We start from the raw sequence: 18,083 nt of genomic DNA, 5'->3' as shown, positions 1-18,083 counted from the left end.
CTGATCCTGTTGAGCTGGGGTACGAGGGGATCCCTAATTTGGTGGCTTCGCTCCCCAGCGCTTCGACAGGGGAAGTCCTTTCTTCCCCTGTACTGGAATGTGGTCTCCACAGACGCCAGCCTGTCGAGATGGGGAGGTGTCCTGGGAACGGAATCAGCCCAGGGAGTCTGGTCTCGGCAGGAGTCCAGTCTACCGATCAACATCCTGGAGATATCCTGTGCATATTCCAGGGGTGGAAAATTGGCAGGCAGATTACCTCAGTCAGCAGGCCCTGAGTCCGGGTGAATGGTCCCTTCATCCGGAGGTGTTTCAACAACTGTGTCTCCAGTGGGGGACCCCTGATGTGGACCTGTTAGCCTTGCGCATCAACTGTAAGGTTCAGAGGTTTGTAGCAAGATCCTGAGACCCTCTGGTAGACGCTCTGTTGGCCCCTTGGGGCCAGTATCGCTTAATATATGCCTTTCCTCCGCTACAGCTTCTACCAAGGCCCTGCGCACCATCAAGGGTCAGATTTCAGCCTTGGCAATTTTCTTCCAAAGGCCTGTGGCCTCAAATTCCTTGGTTTGCACTTTTGTGCCGGGGGTTCGCCACCTGGCTCCTCCGGTACAGTCCCTGGTGCCCCCGTGGGACCTTAATCTGGTTTTTCAAAAACCACCCTTTGAAAATAATCGTGAGATTCCTCTGCTTACCTGGTCACAGAAAGGGGCTTTCTTGGTAGCTATTACTTCTGCACGCAGGGTCTCTGAGCTGGCTGCGTTGTCCTGTCGGTCTCCTTACCTGGTTGTTCGCAGGGACAGGGCAGGTCGTTTCGGGTCAAACAACAAAGGGACTTCCAGCGCTAACTGTGATATCTCTCACTCTCAGAAATGAATAAAGTCAAATTACCGTGTGGTGCTGCTGCTAATTAATGTCGTTTCGGGGTTCAACTTAAATGAAGACCTTGTGTTGCCTTCATTGTGTCCTAAGCCAAAACACTTAAAATATTTGCCTTGCATTTCCTGGATGTGATTCGGGCCATTAGGGTGTAGATTCGCAAATCTGATTCCTTATTTGTCCTTACAGATGGTTCTCGTAAAGGGGTAGGCCACATACGCTGCAAACATTTCCAGATGGATCAAGCAGAAGGTGGTGTAGGCTTATTCCATCAAGGGTCAGGTTCCTCCTTTCCCTGTTAAGGCGCATTCTACGAGGGCGCTTAGTGCTTCCTGGGCCTTCTGTCATCGGGTGTCAGGGGTCTAGGTTTGCAAAGTAGCCACCTAGTCGTCTGTACACACATTCACCAAGTTTTACAAGGTGGATGTTTTCGCATCTGCAGATGCTGCATTTAGCCGCAAAGTTTTGCAGGCTGCTGTTGCAGAGGCTTCTGCTTCTTGAGGGTGTAATTTTCTTGGTAGGTGAGCTTCAGTTGTTCCTAGTTGAGCTCTTTGGTTACCTGGTTGGCTTCGTTAAGCCCGGTGGGGAATTTGGGGTTTTGCTGTCTTTTTTTTTGTTTCCCACCCCTCATGCTCACACTGCTTTGGGACGTCCCATCGATCAAGGAAGATATGAAGCTGTGTCCGTCAGTGAACGAAAGAAAACTGGATTTTTGTCTTACCGTAAAATCCTTTTCTCTGATGTTCATTGACGGACACAGCACCCACCACTCTGTGGAGTTGGGTTATGTATTCTTCTGACACTGCTTGTTACAAAACTGAGATCCTATAGCAGGAAGTGGTAGTATACCCCCTGGCACTGCCCTATAGGCGTAGTCAATTTTTTTTCCGCCTAGTGTCCTCCTCCTGTAGGGGGCAGCATAACCCATCGGTCAAGAAAGATATGAAGCTGTGTCCGTCAATGAACATCAGAGAAAAGGATTTTAGGGTAAGACAAAAATCCAGTTTTTCATGCTTTAAAGCATTCCAGCAGATATTAATTTATTATTTATTTTATTTATTTTTACCGAGACTTCCCTTTTACTTCAGCAAGAAAAAAACATCCGTAAACCTCAAATTGTTGGTTACATTGTGTACTTGTTCTCTTTAGTTTGTCCATAACAGACGAATGAATGATATGTTTGTGGCTAGTTTAAGCAGCTAATTTTTTTTTTTTTTCTGATAATAGAAGACTACCTTTATTCCTCTTGTTTAGTGATGCTTTTTTGGTGCAGGTTAACAGATGGGTATGAAGTCTTGACAGTTGCTGCCATCTTAACTCCCTGACCCTGCACAATCTTCTCCAGCATTTCAATGTGAAAAACCATAAAAAATATAAATTCTCTTTGTGAAAGTTCCCTCACAGATTACATGTGAGAACACCAGAGGGGTTCCTGGTGATTAGCTGCAGGAGGCAGCCCCGTTGAAAGCAATGGGCTGCTGCTTATTTCCCACAGCTAATCACAGCTGCTCCCATGTAATCGCTCAGGACGATCACCTATGAGTGATTGGCCATGGACGCATACTGTCTGCGTCCAGAGCCGATCACTGCCAGGTGATTTCTGCATGAGCAATTACATGCAAGGGCCAAGATAAGGTGCTGGAGCTGGCAGCCTCCCATTGATTTCAATAGGGTTGCCTCCTACAGCTAATTGCTGGGAAACCCTGATGGGGTTTCTCCCATATAATTGGTTTCAGGCAAATTTGCAAGTGTGAATCTGGACTTCTCTTTGCAGATTTTGTATTTGGCACTGCTATAAACACTCAGGAGTTAGGTGACTTATTTGTGAGATCAGGCCGTACACCAGTGCCGGAGTTCTGACCTCTGACCCCTGACTCTCAATTTCAAGACTTTTGACGGCAACATACATTACTATCCGATTGTACCAACATATATGTAGTTTGAAGGCTTTTCTGATTTGTTTATAAATTGAATGGATGGCTTACACAGGCCCATTTGATTAACATTCATCTTTGCTGTTGGTAAATCTGAGGAAGATTGGGCACACACATTACATTCAAAATGAGTAAATCAAGGCAATGGGATTTTGCTGACCTGCATTGCAATATTTAGCTTCTTGCATATGCTTAGATAAGAGTAATAATTTTTAAATAAAATGACTTGGTAGTGTAATGGTAAGAAATCTGTGAAGCAGTTTAAAAGGCAAATTTATAAGGGCGGGTCTTTGTTGTTATTTTCTAAGAGGTCTGTAAGACAAATATGTTTTTTATTATTTGTGCTTAAGTTTACATGAGTAAAATTTATTTTTGTTGTTCTGAGCTAGTTTGGATAACATTGGAAAATAGAGAGTAAAATTTAGAAAATAATTAAAATATTTGACACTTGGGGATTTAATGGGGTCCAGCAGTGGGCTGCCGGACCCCATTACAGTCCCTTGCACTGGTCTATGGTGCGTTACACTAGTACATTCTCTCTCCCTTGCTTTAAGTTGACTAATCTGCTTGCATTTTATTTAATGATGCATTAGATTACTATTGGTCTGGTAATAATGTGTCACTTTTTTTTGTAGTGTTTAACATGCGGGAAGACATTTAAGAAGCTCTGGTCCTTGCATGAACACAATAAGATTGTACACGGTTACGCAGAGAAGAAGTTCTCCTGTGACATCTGTGAAAAGAAGTTCTACACGATGGCCCATGTCCGCAAGCACCTTGTAGGTGAGTATCGACATGACTATTGACATAACCTTCAGAAGCACAGAGGTACCACCTAATGGTCATGTGCCTGGGTCTCAAAAGTTTTTAGAAGCACAAAGCGCAGTAATTTCAAGCAGCCAATGAGGTTGCTGTATTTAGCTGACCGAAATAACCAGATCAGATTCTTTTGAGATATAAACTGTTGCAGCAAATTCGAGTTTCCCCTTCTGGCCTCTCCATTCAAGTCATTTTACAGATGGGTTGGAGAAATCTTCTACATGCTTCTCATTTTTATCATTTTCTTGCAAACTTTTCCTACAATGATGTTGCAGCTTTGCTGCTGTATGGGATTTTAACCCTTTCGGTGTCACTGACGTAACTGTTATATTGACAGCAGTGCCATTATGTACACAAACTCGCAGCCGATATAGCAGCCAGGGCTTGTTTTACCTTTTGGGCTTGTGTACATGTTGGTCTGTCATTGCTGCCCCTCTGAAAATCGATATGCAGTGAATGGGATTTCAAAGGCATTTGACAGGCAGCTTGGAGGAGATATGTTGCCTCCTTGTTGCTTGTGTTAACCATTGAGGGCGGGCAACACTGCACCGCGACTGCATGAATTACACATAGTTGCAGAGTGGTTCTGGAGCGGCCCTATAAACTTGAATGGGTCATGTTTGGCTGCAGTACTGCCTGTCGAGCGTGACCTGTGGTGTAAGTTTTGACAAACCACGGTAACATTTACTTATATGGCCATGTTAACTCGTGGCTCAGCTGTCGGGGTAAGGGGCAGTAAAAATGCAACTCTTAACACCTGCCCTTACCGCCCTGCCTGTCCATGTAGACAAGGCCTTTCTACTATACACATCCAGCAGTATGCATAGAGGTGCTTTGAGTTGCTGTAAAGGAAAAGAAGCTGAGCAAGCACAGGCTGTCTCATCAGCTCCCTTCTGCTATAAGCGCCGGTTCACATTACCGCGACGCTACTTGCAGGGGCGACCTCCGAGATCGCGGTGCGAGCAGCGCGCCGCGACCTCGGAGCGGCCGCCACGGACTTCATAACATTGAAGTCTATGGCGGTCGCCTCCTGGTCGCCCCAAAGAAGCTCCGGACCCTTTTTCTAGGTCGGAGCGACTTGTGTCGCTCCTGTTAGAACAGGTCCGTAGCTTCCCTATGGGAGGCGACCTGCGGCGACCTGTGAGGCGACGAGGTCGCCCTAGTGTGAACCGGCACTTACTATTATTATTATTATTACAGTAAACCCCCCTCCATTGCGGGGGTTACGTTCTGGACCCAGCCGCGAAAAGTGAAAAACCGTGAAATAGAAGAACCCTATTAAAATGCATTGTAGGCATGTTTTTTTTACTGTCACTGTACGTGTAAAGGCATTTTAAGGTCTTTAAACACACTTTTAAAACAATAGAAACTCATTTAAACACATAAAAGATACTGAGAGACATAGCAAGAGCTATGGGAAACACAAAAATATTTCATTTTTAATGATTTATATAGTAAAATAACATTACAAAAAAAAACGCAATATACTGGGATGGAGCGGGGGTTTACTGTATTATTATTATTATTATTATTTTTTATTATTATTATTATTATTACTATCCCTTCTGCTATTACTAAAGTTAAAAGAAAGAGAGAAAAAGTTTTAAAAAGTAAAGTTTAAGCTAAAAGTTCAAAACACTCCTAAATGTGTGCAGCAAATTAAAAAATGACTTCAACAATAATTGTTTTTTCTCCATACTGCAGATTGCATGTTAGGAACTTTTATATTGATGTTTTACTTTTTTTTTTTTCTGCTTTACAAAAGCCCACACGAAGGACATGCCATTCACATGTGAAACGTGCGGAAAGTCTTTTAAACGCAGCATGTCTCTGAAGGTCCATTCTTTGCAGCACTCTGGGGAGAAACCCTTCAAGTGTGAGGTGAGAGTCAAAAATTTACGCCAGGGATATGTATGATGATCGCTCAGAGATTTTATGTTTAAGGTTCAAAAGCAAATTACCTATAGGCCCCACCGATACTGTTCTACGCTCTCTCTCTGGATGGAGGCAGCCAATCTTGGTAGAGGTAGGGGTTTGCTTCCTCATGTCAGAGTTGCCTCCCTGATGACTGGTGGGGTAATGATGAAAAATCAGCAAGGGAGATGGAGGAAGCACAGATCTAAAGAGTGAAGAAGGCAAAAGCTGGGCGATCCTTACACTGCAGGACCTCGGGTACAGCTTCCTCTCCAGCAAGGAGAACAGTGAGCAGCCCAGTATTGATGTCACCAAATCTAGTAAGACTAGCAATCAAAGGCAGCAGTGCCTCTCATGATCGAACCCTACAGGAATACAACTATGAGACTACAGAGCAAGAATGCCTAGGCACAGGAAGTACACTGCTATATTTTAGGAGGATATTGGGAAAAATTGTAGAATTTCCAGGGTATGGCTGTACGCACAACTAACATTTCTAGGTGTTCCCTGTTCAAAGGTAGACCATGATCGCTAGAAGAGAGCACGGTTAAGTGGGAGGAGCTCATATACTACCCCATACCTGGAAACTTTGGGTGTTTAAATAAGCTGAGGTAGAGGGGAGATGGCAGAGAAATTGCTGGGTAAAGGGGGTAATGAACCAATGCACTAACTGATAGCGAGAGGTAAGGTATAAGTATAATAAAAAAGGAGAAATGTGTTAAAGGAATATAGCAGCTAATTGATGTAGTGCCACCACATACAATAAGATTAAAGTGCAATTTGTGAGTGAATCAGCTCTGATTCCAAAAATGTCAACACATTAAATAAATATCACTAAATTGATAATAACCATTATTCATAAAATCTGTGCATGGATTGGACATGGTGATAAACCACAATAATGAATAAATAAATAATAAATGAACGAATAAATAAATGGGATAAGAGTGAAATAAAATCAGTAATAAGTTCATAAAGAGTGATGAAAGATATATAATGGTGATCTAAAACCAAAAAATGTGGTATATAGCAATCCAAATGGTGTCACCGATGTGAACTAATCCCAAAAACAGAAATCCAGCATTGGGTGCAATGGCTGCTCACCTCCATGTTGAATAACTCAAGCGTTGTTTATAATGAGACACTTCTCCTTATTGCTCCAATAATGGATATCCAGATCAACAGCCCATGGTGTGGATAATGGGTCTCCTTAAAGGTTCTCTCATAGAGGGGTAAGATGGAGAGAGGACTTCATAGTGTAGTAGGTAAATAACAATTTTATTATAAATATCCACAACTTACAGTAAAAGTAAATGGTATGCAGTAGTAGAAAAGCGAACCGGGATTGGGGCTTTAACCTCTTGTTGTCCTCATAATGCATATGTTCGGCAGCAAAGAGAGCAGGCTTTAGTTCCCACATGTGTCAATGGAAGGCCAAGGTTCCTGTGCTGAGAACTTGCCCACTTTGTGCTCACAGCACAGTGACTGAGCTGTCATAGACCGCTCCTGGTCTTTAGTAGTGAGCTGGCAGGATAAGCGCCGGATCATGTGACCGCTGCGACAGCCAATTGGGCAGTCTCTGCTGTCCCCATGTATGAAGATCCACTTAAAGGGACATTAGGGCTGGGCAGAAAAGGCATAAAGCTACTCCTGATCACACACACACACACACACACACACACACACACACACACACACACACACACACACACATCAGGGGCTTTAGGCGATTGTGTTGTATTTATTTGCTTCTAATTTATCCCTTTTTTTTTTTCCCCTCAATCCCTTCAAGAATTGTCATGAGCGGTTTCAGTATAAGTATCAGCTGCGGTCACATATGAGCATACATATCGGTCACAAGCAGTTCATGTGTCAGTGGTGCGGAAAAGATTTCAACATGAAACAGTATTTTGATGAACATATGAAGACCCATACCGGTAAGGAAAGTAAGGAAATTCATTTAATATTGTTTTTTTTTTCCCCCCTTTCCATGATCTCACACCACCACCACTCCATGCCCTTAATCATTCCTCATGCTGGTGTCACACCATCTTGTCTGACCCATGTGGTTGTCTGTGCCACGTATCTTGGTCATTGAAGCTGAACTCCGGGCACAAAAAATTTAATGTAAGTGGTTCTAAAGGCTGAAGTTTTCTTTTTTACCTTCATGCATTCTGTGCATGAAGGTAAAAAATCTTTAGTGTGCAGCTGGGGGCAGGGCTGAGCCGTGCTCTGTGTGTCTCATAGACGGCTCAGGAGCGAGCACACGTGTGCTCCCAGAGCAAGCAGGGGAGAGGGGACATGAGCGCCAACGGGAGACCTGAGAAGAGGAGAATTGGGGCTTCTCTGTGCAAAACCATTACACAGAGCTGGTAAGTAGAAAATTTTTGTTATTAAAAAAGGAAAAACTAAACCTATACGAATGCTTTAAAAGTCTTTCCATAGCAAGCAAATGCCTTTGCAGACACATTACCTTGTAAAAGTAGCAGTGACATCATCACTGCCTGTGCAGAGAGCAGAGCTGTGGGAGGGGTTCAGCAAGCTCTACCCACTAAAGGCTGCCTGCAGGAGGGGGTGGAGACCAGACCAGTCATCCCACACAAGGACAAGGAGCAGCAGTGAGCAGTCTTTATTACAGGAAGCTCCAGCACAGGGGTGAAGTCTCATACTGGATTATGGACATATTGGAAGAAATACACTAAGATCTAAGGAAGAATATACATGATTCTTGTCTCTGGTGCTGTTTTAATTGGCCCTGGGACAGCAACTATTTGCTCCAGCACCATTTTGAAACCGCATTGGGTATCAGCGACTTCTTTCCAGCTCAAAGGCCTGAAACGGTCACTGACAGCTGGCATTCAGCAGAAAACTCAGGAGCTGAAACAATCGACTTTTTGGGCTTTGAATCTTTCTACACATTGCTTCAAATTACCCTTTGTGGCTTCTTCATTTTGTGGTACAATGTCAAAAATGACCCTACAGCATTCCCTCCCAGTACAGAGGCTAGCACAAAGCTGGTACAGTCTCTATTTGCAGCAACAGTTCACTGCGATGCTGATCCATTGCTGGCTGATTGCAGCCAGCAATAGATCATTATTAGAAGGGATCTGTTGCTGCACCGCTGCATTGAGGAGTCCAGATCAATTCTCCACTTACCAGATCCAGATTCATCACATGCCTGACGAAGGGCTCCGAAACAATGCACTTACCTTGTTATGATGTGATCCTTTCACAATAAAAAGTTTTGGACTGCTATGCAAGATCCATGGTGTGTTGGCGAACATGTATACTTAGCTGTGATATATCCAGTGTCCCGCTGGTGATTGCTGCACTACCCACTATAGCTATGCCTGTATCCAGGAAGGTGTGTGATGGGAATATGAACCATACATTATTAGAAGGGATCTGTTGCTGCAGCGCTGCATTGAGGAGTCCAGATCAACTCTCCACTTACCAGATCCAGACCTTTCATGAACACAAAAACAATTAAAAAAAAAAAGTGTAAAAGTAAATAAGTAGAAGTATGGGTCACTCATTCAAATGCATGATACCCCTCTAGCATTGTGTGTCATGACCACTGTGTCCTCTCCTGTGTAATTTTGCTCTTATAATAAACCTTAATAACTAGGTTTGCACAAAGTGCATCCCAAAACCCCTCGTGGACTTTGGAGGCAGAGAAAGAGTAAACATATGTATTAGGGATAGACCGATATGGTTTTTCCAGGGCCGATACCGATATTTTGGTCACAACGTAACGGTATCGGCCGATATACTGCACATTTAATCACACATCCAAATGCAGAGTGGCGGGTGCCCCCATGCAATGCAGAGTGGCGGGTGCCCCCATGCAATGCAGAGTGGCGGGTGCCCCCATGCAATGCAGAGTGGCGGGTGCCCCCATGCAATGCAGAGTGGCGGGTGCCCCCATGCAATGCAGAGTGGCGGGTGCCCCCATGCAATGCAGAGTGGCGGGTGCCCCCATGCAATGCAGAGTGACCAGTGCATGGGAATTGGAGCACCACCTGATTACACAAAGAGCAGGGTTCTCCTGCTTACCCGGCGTGGGCGCTTTCATACGAAGTCCCGCCTCCCCGACCGGCTCCTAAGATAGACGTTACCAGTGTGCTGTCTATCATAGGTAGGAACCGGTCCAGGAGGGGGGACTTCGTATGAGAGCGCCCGCACCGGGTAAGCAGGAGAACCCTGCTCTTTGTGTAATCAGGCGTGGCACTCTAATCCCCCCTTCCCCTCCAGAGGCAGCCCTACCCTAAGAAAATATCGGTCATATCGGGCAAGTTTGTGGCTGATGCTTTTAAAAAGGGAATATCGTCCACCGATTATCAGCCAAACCGATAATCGGTCGATCCCGAATATGTATAAAAGGTATAAAATTTTATTAGAAAACTTGGAGTAAACAGGGAACAAAATCCCTATAAGAAAACAGAGTAACAAAAAAACAAACACTTCTACATGCCTCATAGCAGTATATACATACAAAGATAACCTTAACCATCCATGGAGCCGCCTATATGCAACTTCAGGTCAGCCCAGGTAGGTATTAGTGGTCACACCGACATGTTTCGGATGTATAGTCCTTCTTCAGGGAATGGGGTATATTTGCTTAAGCACAAATAAAGAAATACAATAAAAAAAAAAAGAGCAAAGGTCGGGGGGGAGGGCTACCCGGAGAGGAAACTCCTACATCAATCACTGCTGCTTACACAGGGAACCCAGTGGAAGGGGATCTGGAAGTCACCCCTTGTACAAGCACCAGTACTGTATGGTGATATCTTAGAAGGTGTAAACAACATGTCCACCCATCGTCTGCAGGCTCAAGACTGAGCGCCTTTCCATTATAGTAAACCTTTCTCAAGCCTGGGCAAAATTATTCAGGTTTTTAATTATTCAGGTATTTAACTAAAGTTTTTTTTTTTTCCTGTAAGAGCTCATTCACATCTCTGCTTTTAAATCTGTTACTGTACATTTGGCATGCATTTTTGTTATTGTGGTATGCAATGGATCTCCATAAATGCAGCTAAAATGAATTTTCTGGTTTTTCTTCTTTTTTTCCCCCCGTTTAATGTTATACTGTATAATGAACGTGAACTACACCTAAGGCCACCTGACGCATGGGGCTGTCAAGCTACAGTGCTTCTGTCCAGGCACTGGAGGGACAGGTGTAGCATCTATGGAAGGCTTTGGCTGGATGATGTATTGAGTGGTATGGAGTTCAGGGGGGAGGTTCCAGGTCACATGACTTATTCATTCCATAACCTCATCCTCCTCTTGCTGCAGCCTGTCATAGAGTTTCTGGCTAGTAAGACCTGCCTATCACATTAGGGTAACATAGAGAGGCTTGGAAAGAACTGATTTGTATGTTCCAGCTGCTAATATTTCTGGATCTAATGATCATTTTTACGTGCAATTATCCCCATAGGTATCCTAACGTACATTTTCATTGTAGATCAGTTCACCTTACTAAGGATTGTCACATGTTTACTGTAAAGTTTGACTTCTGCCACTTTAACATTTGTGCGACCTAAAAGTCACGCAATTTTGACTGGACTTGAAGCAATGCCTATGTCTATGGACCTCCAAAATGCATAAAGTCAGACCAAAGTAGTGCAGGGACTACTTTGAAGTCAATGCAACTTGAAGTCGCACAGATGTTAACGGTACTCATTGGAAATCATGGAGTACCACTTGTCATGCAACTTTGCAGTCCCAAATCACAGGACGAGTCACACAAGTCTGAAAGGGGCCTTAAAGTGATTGTCAAGTCTCATATTTGTTCCTTTAACCGGTTGCCGACCGCCGCACGACTATATACTGCGGCGGTCAGCCCCGGCCAGGCAGAGTGACGTATCGGTACGTCACTCGCCTGTCACTGACTTGCGAGCCTATCGCGGGCGGGCGCGCGCCCGCCGAGGCGCGCGCCCACCGCGGCTCGTTCACAGGTAAGTCAGTGCGTGTGACCGGCGGACTCGATGTCCGCCAGTCACACTGCGATCGCTCCTGTGAAGGGAGAAAGACAGAGCAGCTTGTGTAAACAAGCTGCCTGTCAGTTCTCCCTGTGTAAAAGTAAAGATCTGACCGTTCTACTATGTAGAACGGTGGATCTTTGCTTTTACACCAATAGGAATGTCCCTACACAGTAGAAAGCACGCCCCTAGGACACACTTAACCCCTCCCTGTCCAATAAAGTTAACCCCTTCCCTGCCAGTGTCATTTTTGCAGTAACAGTGCATATGTATAGCACTGATTACTGCAGTAATATCACTGGTAACCCCAAAAGTGTCAAAAATGTCAGTCAAGGGTGCGATCTGTCCGCCGCAATGTCGCAGTACCGAAAAAAAAATCGCAGATCGCCGCCATTACGCGTTAAAAAAAAAAACACCAAAAATGACAAAAATCTTTCTCTTTGTTAGTAAACGCGATAACTTTTGCGCAAACCAATCAAAATACGCTTTTTGCAATTTTTTTTACCAAACATAGGTAGCATAAAAGAAATTGGCCGAAAAATTTTAAAAAATTTTGATTTTTACTTTTTTTTTTGGGGAATTTCATATAAAAAAATGTGAAAAATATTGTTATTTTTGCAAAATTTACGCTCTTTTTTTGTTTATAGCGCGTGATCAAAAAATCGCACAGGTGATCAAATACCACCAAAAGAAAGCTCTGTTTGTGGGAAAAAAAGGACGTCAAATTCGTTTAGGTACAGCGTCGCACGACCGCGCAATTGTCCGTTAAAGTCACGCAGTAAAAAATCGCAAAAAAACCCCTGGTCCTTTAGCAGCCAAATCCTCCGGGGCTTAAGTGGTTAAAAATAACAAACATGTAATACTTACCTCCTCTGTGTAATGGTTTTGCACAGAGCAGCACTGATCCTCCTCTTCTCAGGTTCCTGTTCGGTGCTCCTGCCACGTGCCCCCACAGCAAGAAGCTTGCCATGGGGGCAGCCGAGCTGCAGCTCTGTGTGCCCATTCAGTTACAGAGCTGCGGTTTGGCCCCACCCTCTCTCTCTCCTGTTTGGCTAACTGACTTTGACAGCAGCTGGAGCCAATGGCACAGCTGCTTTGTCTCAGCCAATCAGGAGGGAGAGTCCCTGACAGCCTAGGCAGTCGTGCACATCACTCGATAGAGAGGGGGCTCAGGTATGTATTAGGGGAGTTGCTGCGCACACAGGGTTTTATTTATCTTACTGCATAGAATGCACCTTCTTCCTTCACAACCACTTTAAAGTTTTACTAAGCCCACAACAGTAGTATCAGTCTGTATATGTACTCATTTCGCCGATGTCGTTTTTTCATAAGGTGATTACACCATATCCTTAAAACGCATTGCCGGTTATGCCGTCTCTACAATTTTAACAGAATAAAGATTTGTGGATCCATATGCCATTCATCTTATTTTGGAACATTTGTAAAAAGAAATGCAAAACATAGAAAACTGCACTAACTCCGGGGTGCAAGTAAGTCAATCCCAGCTAATAGTAATTGAGTTTTTGTACTGCTGTGTTTTCTAAAAGGGGGTTGGGAATGGCAGCTGGGGTACTTCTAGTGTGACCTGTTCACTGATCAGAAGGAAAAATTTGGAAGATATAAATAAAATAAGGACGCCATCTCAAAGATTTTGGAGTTCAAGGGTATATATCATACTATTTAGTACAGAGGAAACATGACAACCCGTCTTGAGTGTGTTACAACATTCACTCTTTGTTGGTGCTAAAAATATAAATATAGAAGAATGACAGAAAAAAAAAAAAAAATATATATATATATATATATATATATATATATAATCTAAGTACTAACTGGTTTTCACCAGAGTTCCTGATGGTGGAGAGGGGTTTTGTTGCATGTTGGTACCAGGTCGTAGTCTTTGGGATCTCCCCACCAGGAGGTGAGCAGGTTGAGGTCCAGGGGTCCAGTACCAGATATAGCAGGTTAGGATCAAGCGGAAGCGTAGCCAGAAACTAGAAGGGACGGGGTGGGGGGGGGGGGGGGGAGGCGCCACATAAGTGCAGTATTTAGGGGAAAATTTATTGACGTGAGATTAAAAAGACTCCTAAGGTGTCAGTGGAAAAGATGGCTCATCATATATTCAAAGTCGATGGCTTGTCTCCGTCCTGCAGGTTTCCTTTGGTGGTCCCAACAGCTAGAAGATGGTAGTGACAGGCGTGGACGTTTACTGGATTCAGGAAGTCCACACCAGCGACGTTACTGGGAGAAATCAAATCCATTTTTCGGGTTGTACTAGGCTACATGCTGGGAGCCTCCACCTCCTTCTGCAGGCCTCTCGATTCCTCCCGTTGACGTCCCTTCCATCGGTGCATTCCACAATAGCTGGTGTGGACTTCCTGAATCCAGTTGAGGTCCATGCCTATCACTACCATCTCCTAGCTGTTTGGACCACCAAAGGAAACCTGCAGGACGGAGACGAGCCACTGACTTTTAATATGATGAGCCATCTTTTCCACTGACATCTTGTGAGTCTTTAATCTTGTCTCAATAAATTTTACCCTTAAATACTGCACTTAGGAGGCACCTCCAAAGGCCCCTCCCTTCACCCTTCTTTAATTCCAATGCCCACAGAGCTTGTTACACTCTGAAGATGGCTGCCGCTTCTGCTGCAATCCATACCCTATAATCTGTACGGAACTGTATGCACCCTATGTACTCTTAGAGAACTTATGGACGGGGCCCAATGCCTTTTATATACATTACATTTTTAGCATTGCCTTTGAACTATACTAATCAGCTGGTTATACACCCTCCATGCACCGGAATACCCTGATCCCTTTGTAGCCAGTGAATAAGCCAAAGGTCAGTAACACGTAGCTGCAAATTAGGATAAAGCAGAAGCGTAATTGAGGAACAAGTCAAAGGTCGGTGATGAGGGCATGGTGGGCAGAAGGAGTGACTAGAGCTAGCTTTTGGCTGAAGAGAGCACAAACAGTTGGCAAAAAGGAAGTGCAAAGGAATGCCTTTAATAGGAACTTCATGGGAGGAGCACAGCGTTCAAGGATCAAGACAAACATGGTTCAAGGCAGGATCATTCAAGAAATAGTCAAGGAATATGTCCAGCATTCCAGGTGGCTTAGTAAGAACAGACGCAACAGTTTGCAGGTTCAGATCCATGTCCTGACAGCAACACTTTTTGGGTTTGAGAATTTTCTCTTTTCATTAGGCCTAAAGGAATATAAATACAGAAGTGGAATATAAATATATTTTAAGGTGTTGGGTTTGCTGTGGACTTCTTTGATGAAATAAATACACTTGTACTTTGTGTTGCTTTCTTGCTTTTTCGTACTCTCTGTAGCTCGTGTTGGATAGCTGCCTAACCTGAGTCATTGGACTCTGCAATATGAATTTCTGTTCACTCTGAAAACGTCTCCTATCCACACTTTTTCAATAATGAAAATTTTCGACTTTTTAAAAATTAGAGGGGAACCTGTGCTTTGGGGCACATACTCACCTTTCATTTTTTTTGGTCCCCATGAGCGAAGTGAGGAAATCTTGTGTCAGCCTCATGTTGCAGCTTGGAGCATACACAGGGCTGAGAATTTTCCACCCACCCAATGTGACAGTGTTGAGTACCTAAGTGGCCAATCACCAAGCACCATCTCTGTCATGTGACAGGAAAGTGAGTTACCGGAAGGTACTCAGAGGTTGAACAGATTGGTGGAGGAACAAGGGGAAGATGTACATACTCTGCTGCAGGGGTGGTATTATTTTGTACTTGTTACCTTGTCCTGTATAAGTAAAGTACATGTTTATTTTTAAAGTATGTCTGGATATTTTATTTTGTATTTGTTTATTTTCTCCCCGTCACGACTTGTTTATACTGGTGTAGGTGTTGACTCTGGTCCTCTTTATGTTGCAGGAGAGAAACCTTTCATCTGTGAAATCTGCGGCAAGAGCTTCACCAGCCGGCCGAACATGAAGCGCCACCGCCGCACCCACACAGGCGAGAAACCTTACCCTTGCAACGTGTGCGGCCAGCGCTTCCGATTCTCCAACATGCTGAAAGCTCACAGGGAAAAGTGCTTCCAGGGCGGCAATCCCCCAACCCCCGGGAGCCCCGGAACTGTGGCCAGTCTCTCCGCCTCCTCACAGAGCGGCAACTCGCCAGTCCAGTCTAGCCCGGGGCTCTCACCGACCTTGCCGCAACACCCCCTCTCTCTGCCCCTCCTCCATTCACTTCCCAGCATGCCTCCCCCGTCACATCACCTTCCGCCCCCACCTCCACTCTTCCCCGCCGGCCGCATAAACAACAACTAGACCAACCCAGGAAATGACCAATCTGTAGTTCTCCTCAAGGCAAGACTGTGGCACTGCGGACATCTTTTTTTTTTTTTTTTTGTCTTGGCTTTCTTCTTCTGTCACGCAGGGATGTGGCGGAGAGAGGGAAGCCATCATCTGACATTCTTTAGCGCTCATGTTTGCACACGGCGTACCCTCCGGTTTAAAATAGGCGGGGACCGAGGCCTGCAAGTCTGTCCTGTTGCTACTGTGCTTTTTCTATTTGTTTTTAGTACATATTTTAACATGGTCGGTCCTTTTATCATTGTCTCTTGTTTTGTCCTTCATGTTAAACTGCCCCTAAGTATTCTACGGAAAAGGTCGGGAAAGATGAAATTGGAAGCTGGTTTGGGTTTTTTTTTTTGTTTTCTTCTGTCCACCTGGAGCCATCACGCACATGAGTGAAAGTCGAGGTCAGCTGTCCCTGTTTATGGAAGACACAAGGAATCCTCGCAGACGGCGGATTCCCGCGCTCAAAGGAGTTGGAAGTGTCCTGCCGACAGTTGCTAAGCAACCGTGGTTAATCCGTGTGCTGTGACCGAATCGCCTTTCCAGTACAGAGGAATATGGAGAGCAGGAATCCAGACCGTCTCTTTCCTTCACGCTATGCGTTGGTTTATTAAACCGGTCTTTGCACCCCAGCTATTTCTTTGTGGAAGTAACACCCCCCATTCCCTCCTAGACTTTCTGTCCTCAACATTTCATATTGGCTGCAATACAAGGAGTTGTATCCCAATACCAGTCAACGCTAAAAAAGATCATTTGACTGGTTGTTTTTTTTTTTTTTTTAACTGTTGGGTCTTTATCTGTGTTGTGTTAGAGCTTTATGCTTTTCATTGTTCTGCCTTTTCTCTGGTGCATCTGTTTTGGAATTGCAGGAAAAATGATTGCAATAGCACAGGGCGATGCATTGTTTTCAAGAACCAGTCAAAATTGGGGTCATGCAAAAATCTATATATATATATATATATATATATATATATATATATATATATATATATATATATATATATATATATAGTATGTATGTGTGTGTGTATATGTATATACGTGTGTATATATATATATATATATATATATGTACAGTACAGACCAAAAGTTTGGACACACCTTCTCATTCAAAGAGTTTTCTTTATTTTCATGACTATGAGAATTGTAGAGTCACACTTCAAGAGGTAATCACCTGAAATGGTTTTCACTTCACAGGTGTGCCCTGTCAGGTTTAATAAGTGTGATTTCTTGCCTTATAAATGGGGTTGGGACCATCAGTTGTGTTGTGCAGAAGTCAGGTGGATACACAGCTGATAGTCCTACTGAATAGACTGTTAGAATTTGTATTATGGCAAGAAAAAAGTACAGGAAAACGAGTGGCCATCATTACTTTAAGAAATAAAGGTCAGTCAGTCCAAAAAATTGGGAAAACTTTGAAAGTGTCCCCAAGTGCAGTCACAAAAACCATCAAGCGCTACAAAGAAACTGGCTGACATGCGGACCGCCCCAGGAAAGGAAGACCAAGAGTCACCTCTGCTGCGGAGGATAAGTTCATCCGATTTACCAGCCTCAGAAATCGCAGGTTAACAGCAGCTCAGATTAGAGACCAGGTCAATGGCACACGGAGTTCTAGCAGCAGACACATCTCTAAAACAACTGTTAAGAGGAGACTGTGTGAATCAGGCCTTCATGGTAGAATATCTGCTAGGAAACCACTGCTAAAGAAAGGCAACAAGCAGAAGAGACTTGTTTGGGCCAAAGAACACAAGGAATGGACATTAGACCAGTGGAAATCTGTGCTTTGGTCTGATGAGTCCAAATTTGAGATCTTTGGTTCCAACCACCGGAAAGGTGAACGGATGGACTCTACATGCCTGGTTCCCACCGTGAAACATGGAGCAGGAGGTGTGATGGTGTGGGGGTGCTTTGCTGGTGACACTGTTTGGGATTTATTCAAAATTGAAGGCATACTGAACCAGCATGGCTACCATAGCATCTTGCAGCGGCATGCTATTCCATCTGGTTTGCGTTTAGTTGGACCATCATTTATTTTTAAACAGGACAATGACCCCAAACACACCTCCAGGCTGTGTAAGGGCTATTTGACCAAGAAGGAGAGTGATGGGGTGCTGCGCCAGATGACCTGGCCTCCAGTCACCGGACCTGAACCCAATCCAGATGGTTTGGGGTGAGCTGTACCGCAGAGTGAAGGCAAAAGGGCCAACAAGTGCTAAGCATCTCTGGGAAC

The 18,083-nt window shown here is 44.2% G+C and overlaps 1 protein-coding gene across 2 annotated transcripts in view; it reads left to right on the top strand.

The window, feature by feature from the left end:
- The window catches only part of ZBTB47 (zinc finger and BTB domain containing 47), a 106,567-nt gene extending 89,977 nt beyond the window's left edge, over positions 1-16,590 (top strand). Inside the window, exons 3-6 of one of the 2 annotated variants that reach the window (XM_082258021.1) lie at positions 3,443-3,590; positions 5,392-5,507; positions 7,333-7,477; positions 15,426-16,590. In XM_082258021.1, the coding sequence (XP_082114147.1) occupies positions 3,443-3,590; positions 5,392-5,507; positions 7,333-7,477; positions 15,426-15,823 (807 nt within the window). In that variant the 3' untranslated portion in view covers positions 15,824-16,590. Of the gene's footprint in view, positions 1-3,442; positions 3,591-5,391; positions 5,508-7,332; positions 7,487-15,425 lie in introns of both variants that reach the window. The other variant, XM_082258020.1, reaches the window with a different exon arrangement.
- The last annotated feature ends 1,493 nt before the right edge of the window (positions 16,591-18,083 follow it).

This window comes from Pelophylax lessonae, assembly GCF_965119305.1.
Source record: "Pelophylax lessonae genome assembly, chromosome: 5".
Taxonomy (NCBI): Eukaryota; Metazoa; Chordata; class Amphibia; order Anura; family Ranidae; genus Pelophylax; species Pelophylax lessonae.
The sequence above is the reverse complement of the archived record's forward strand: the minus strand, read 5'-3'. Positions and strand labels throughout refer to the sequence as shown.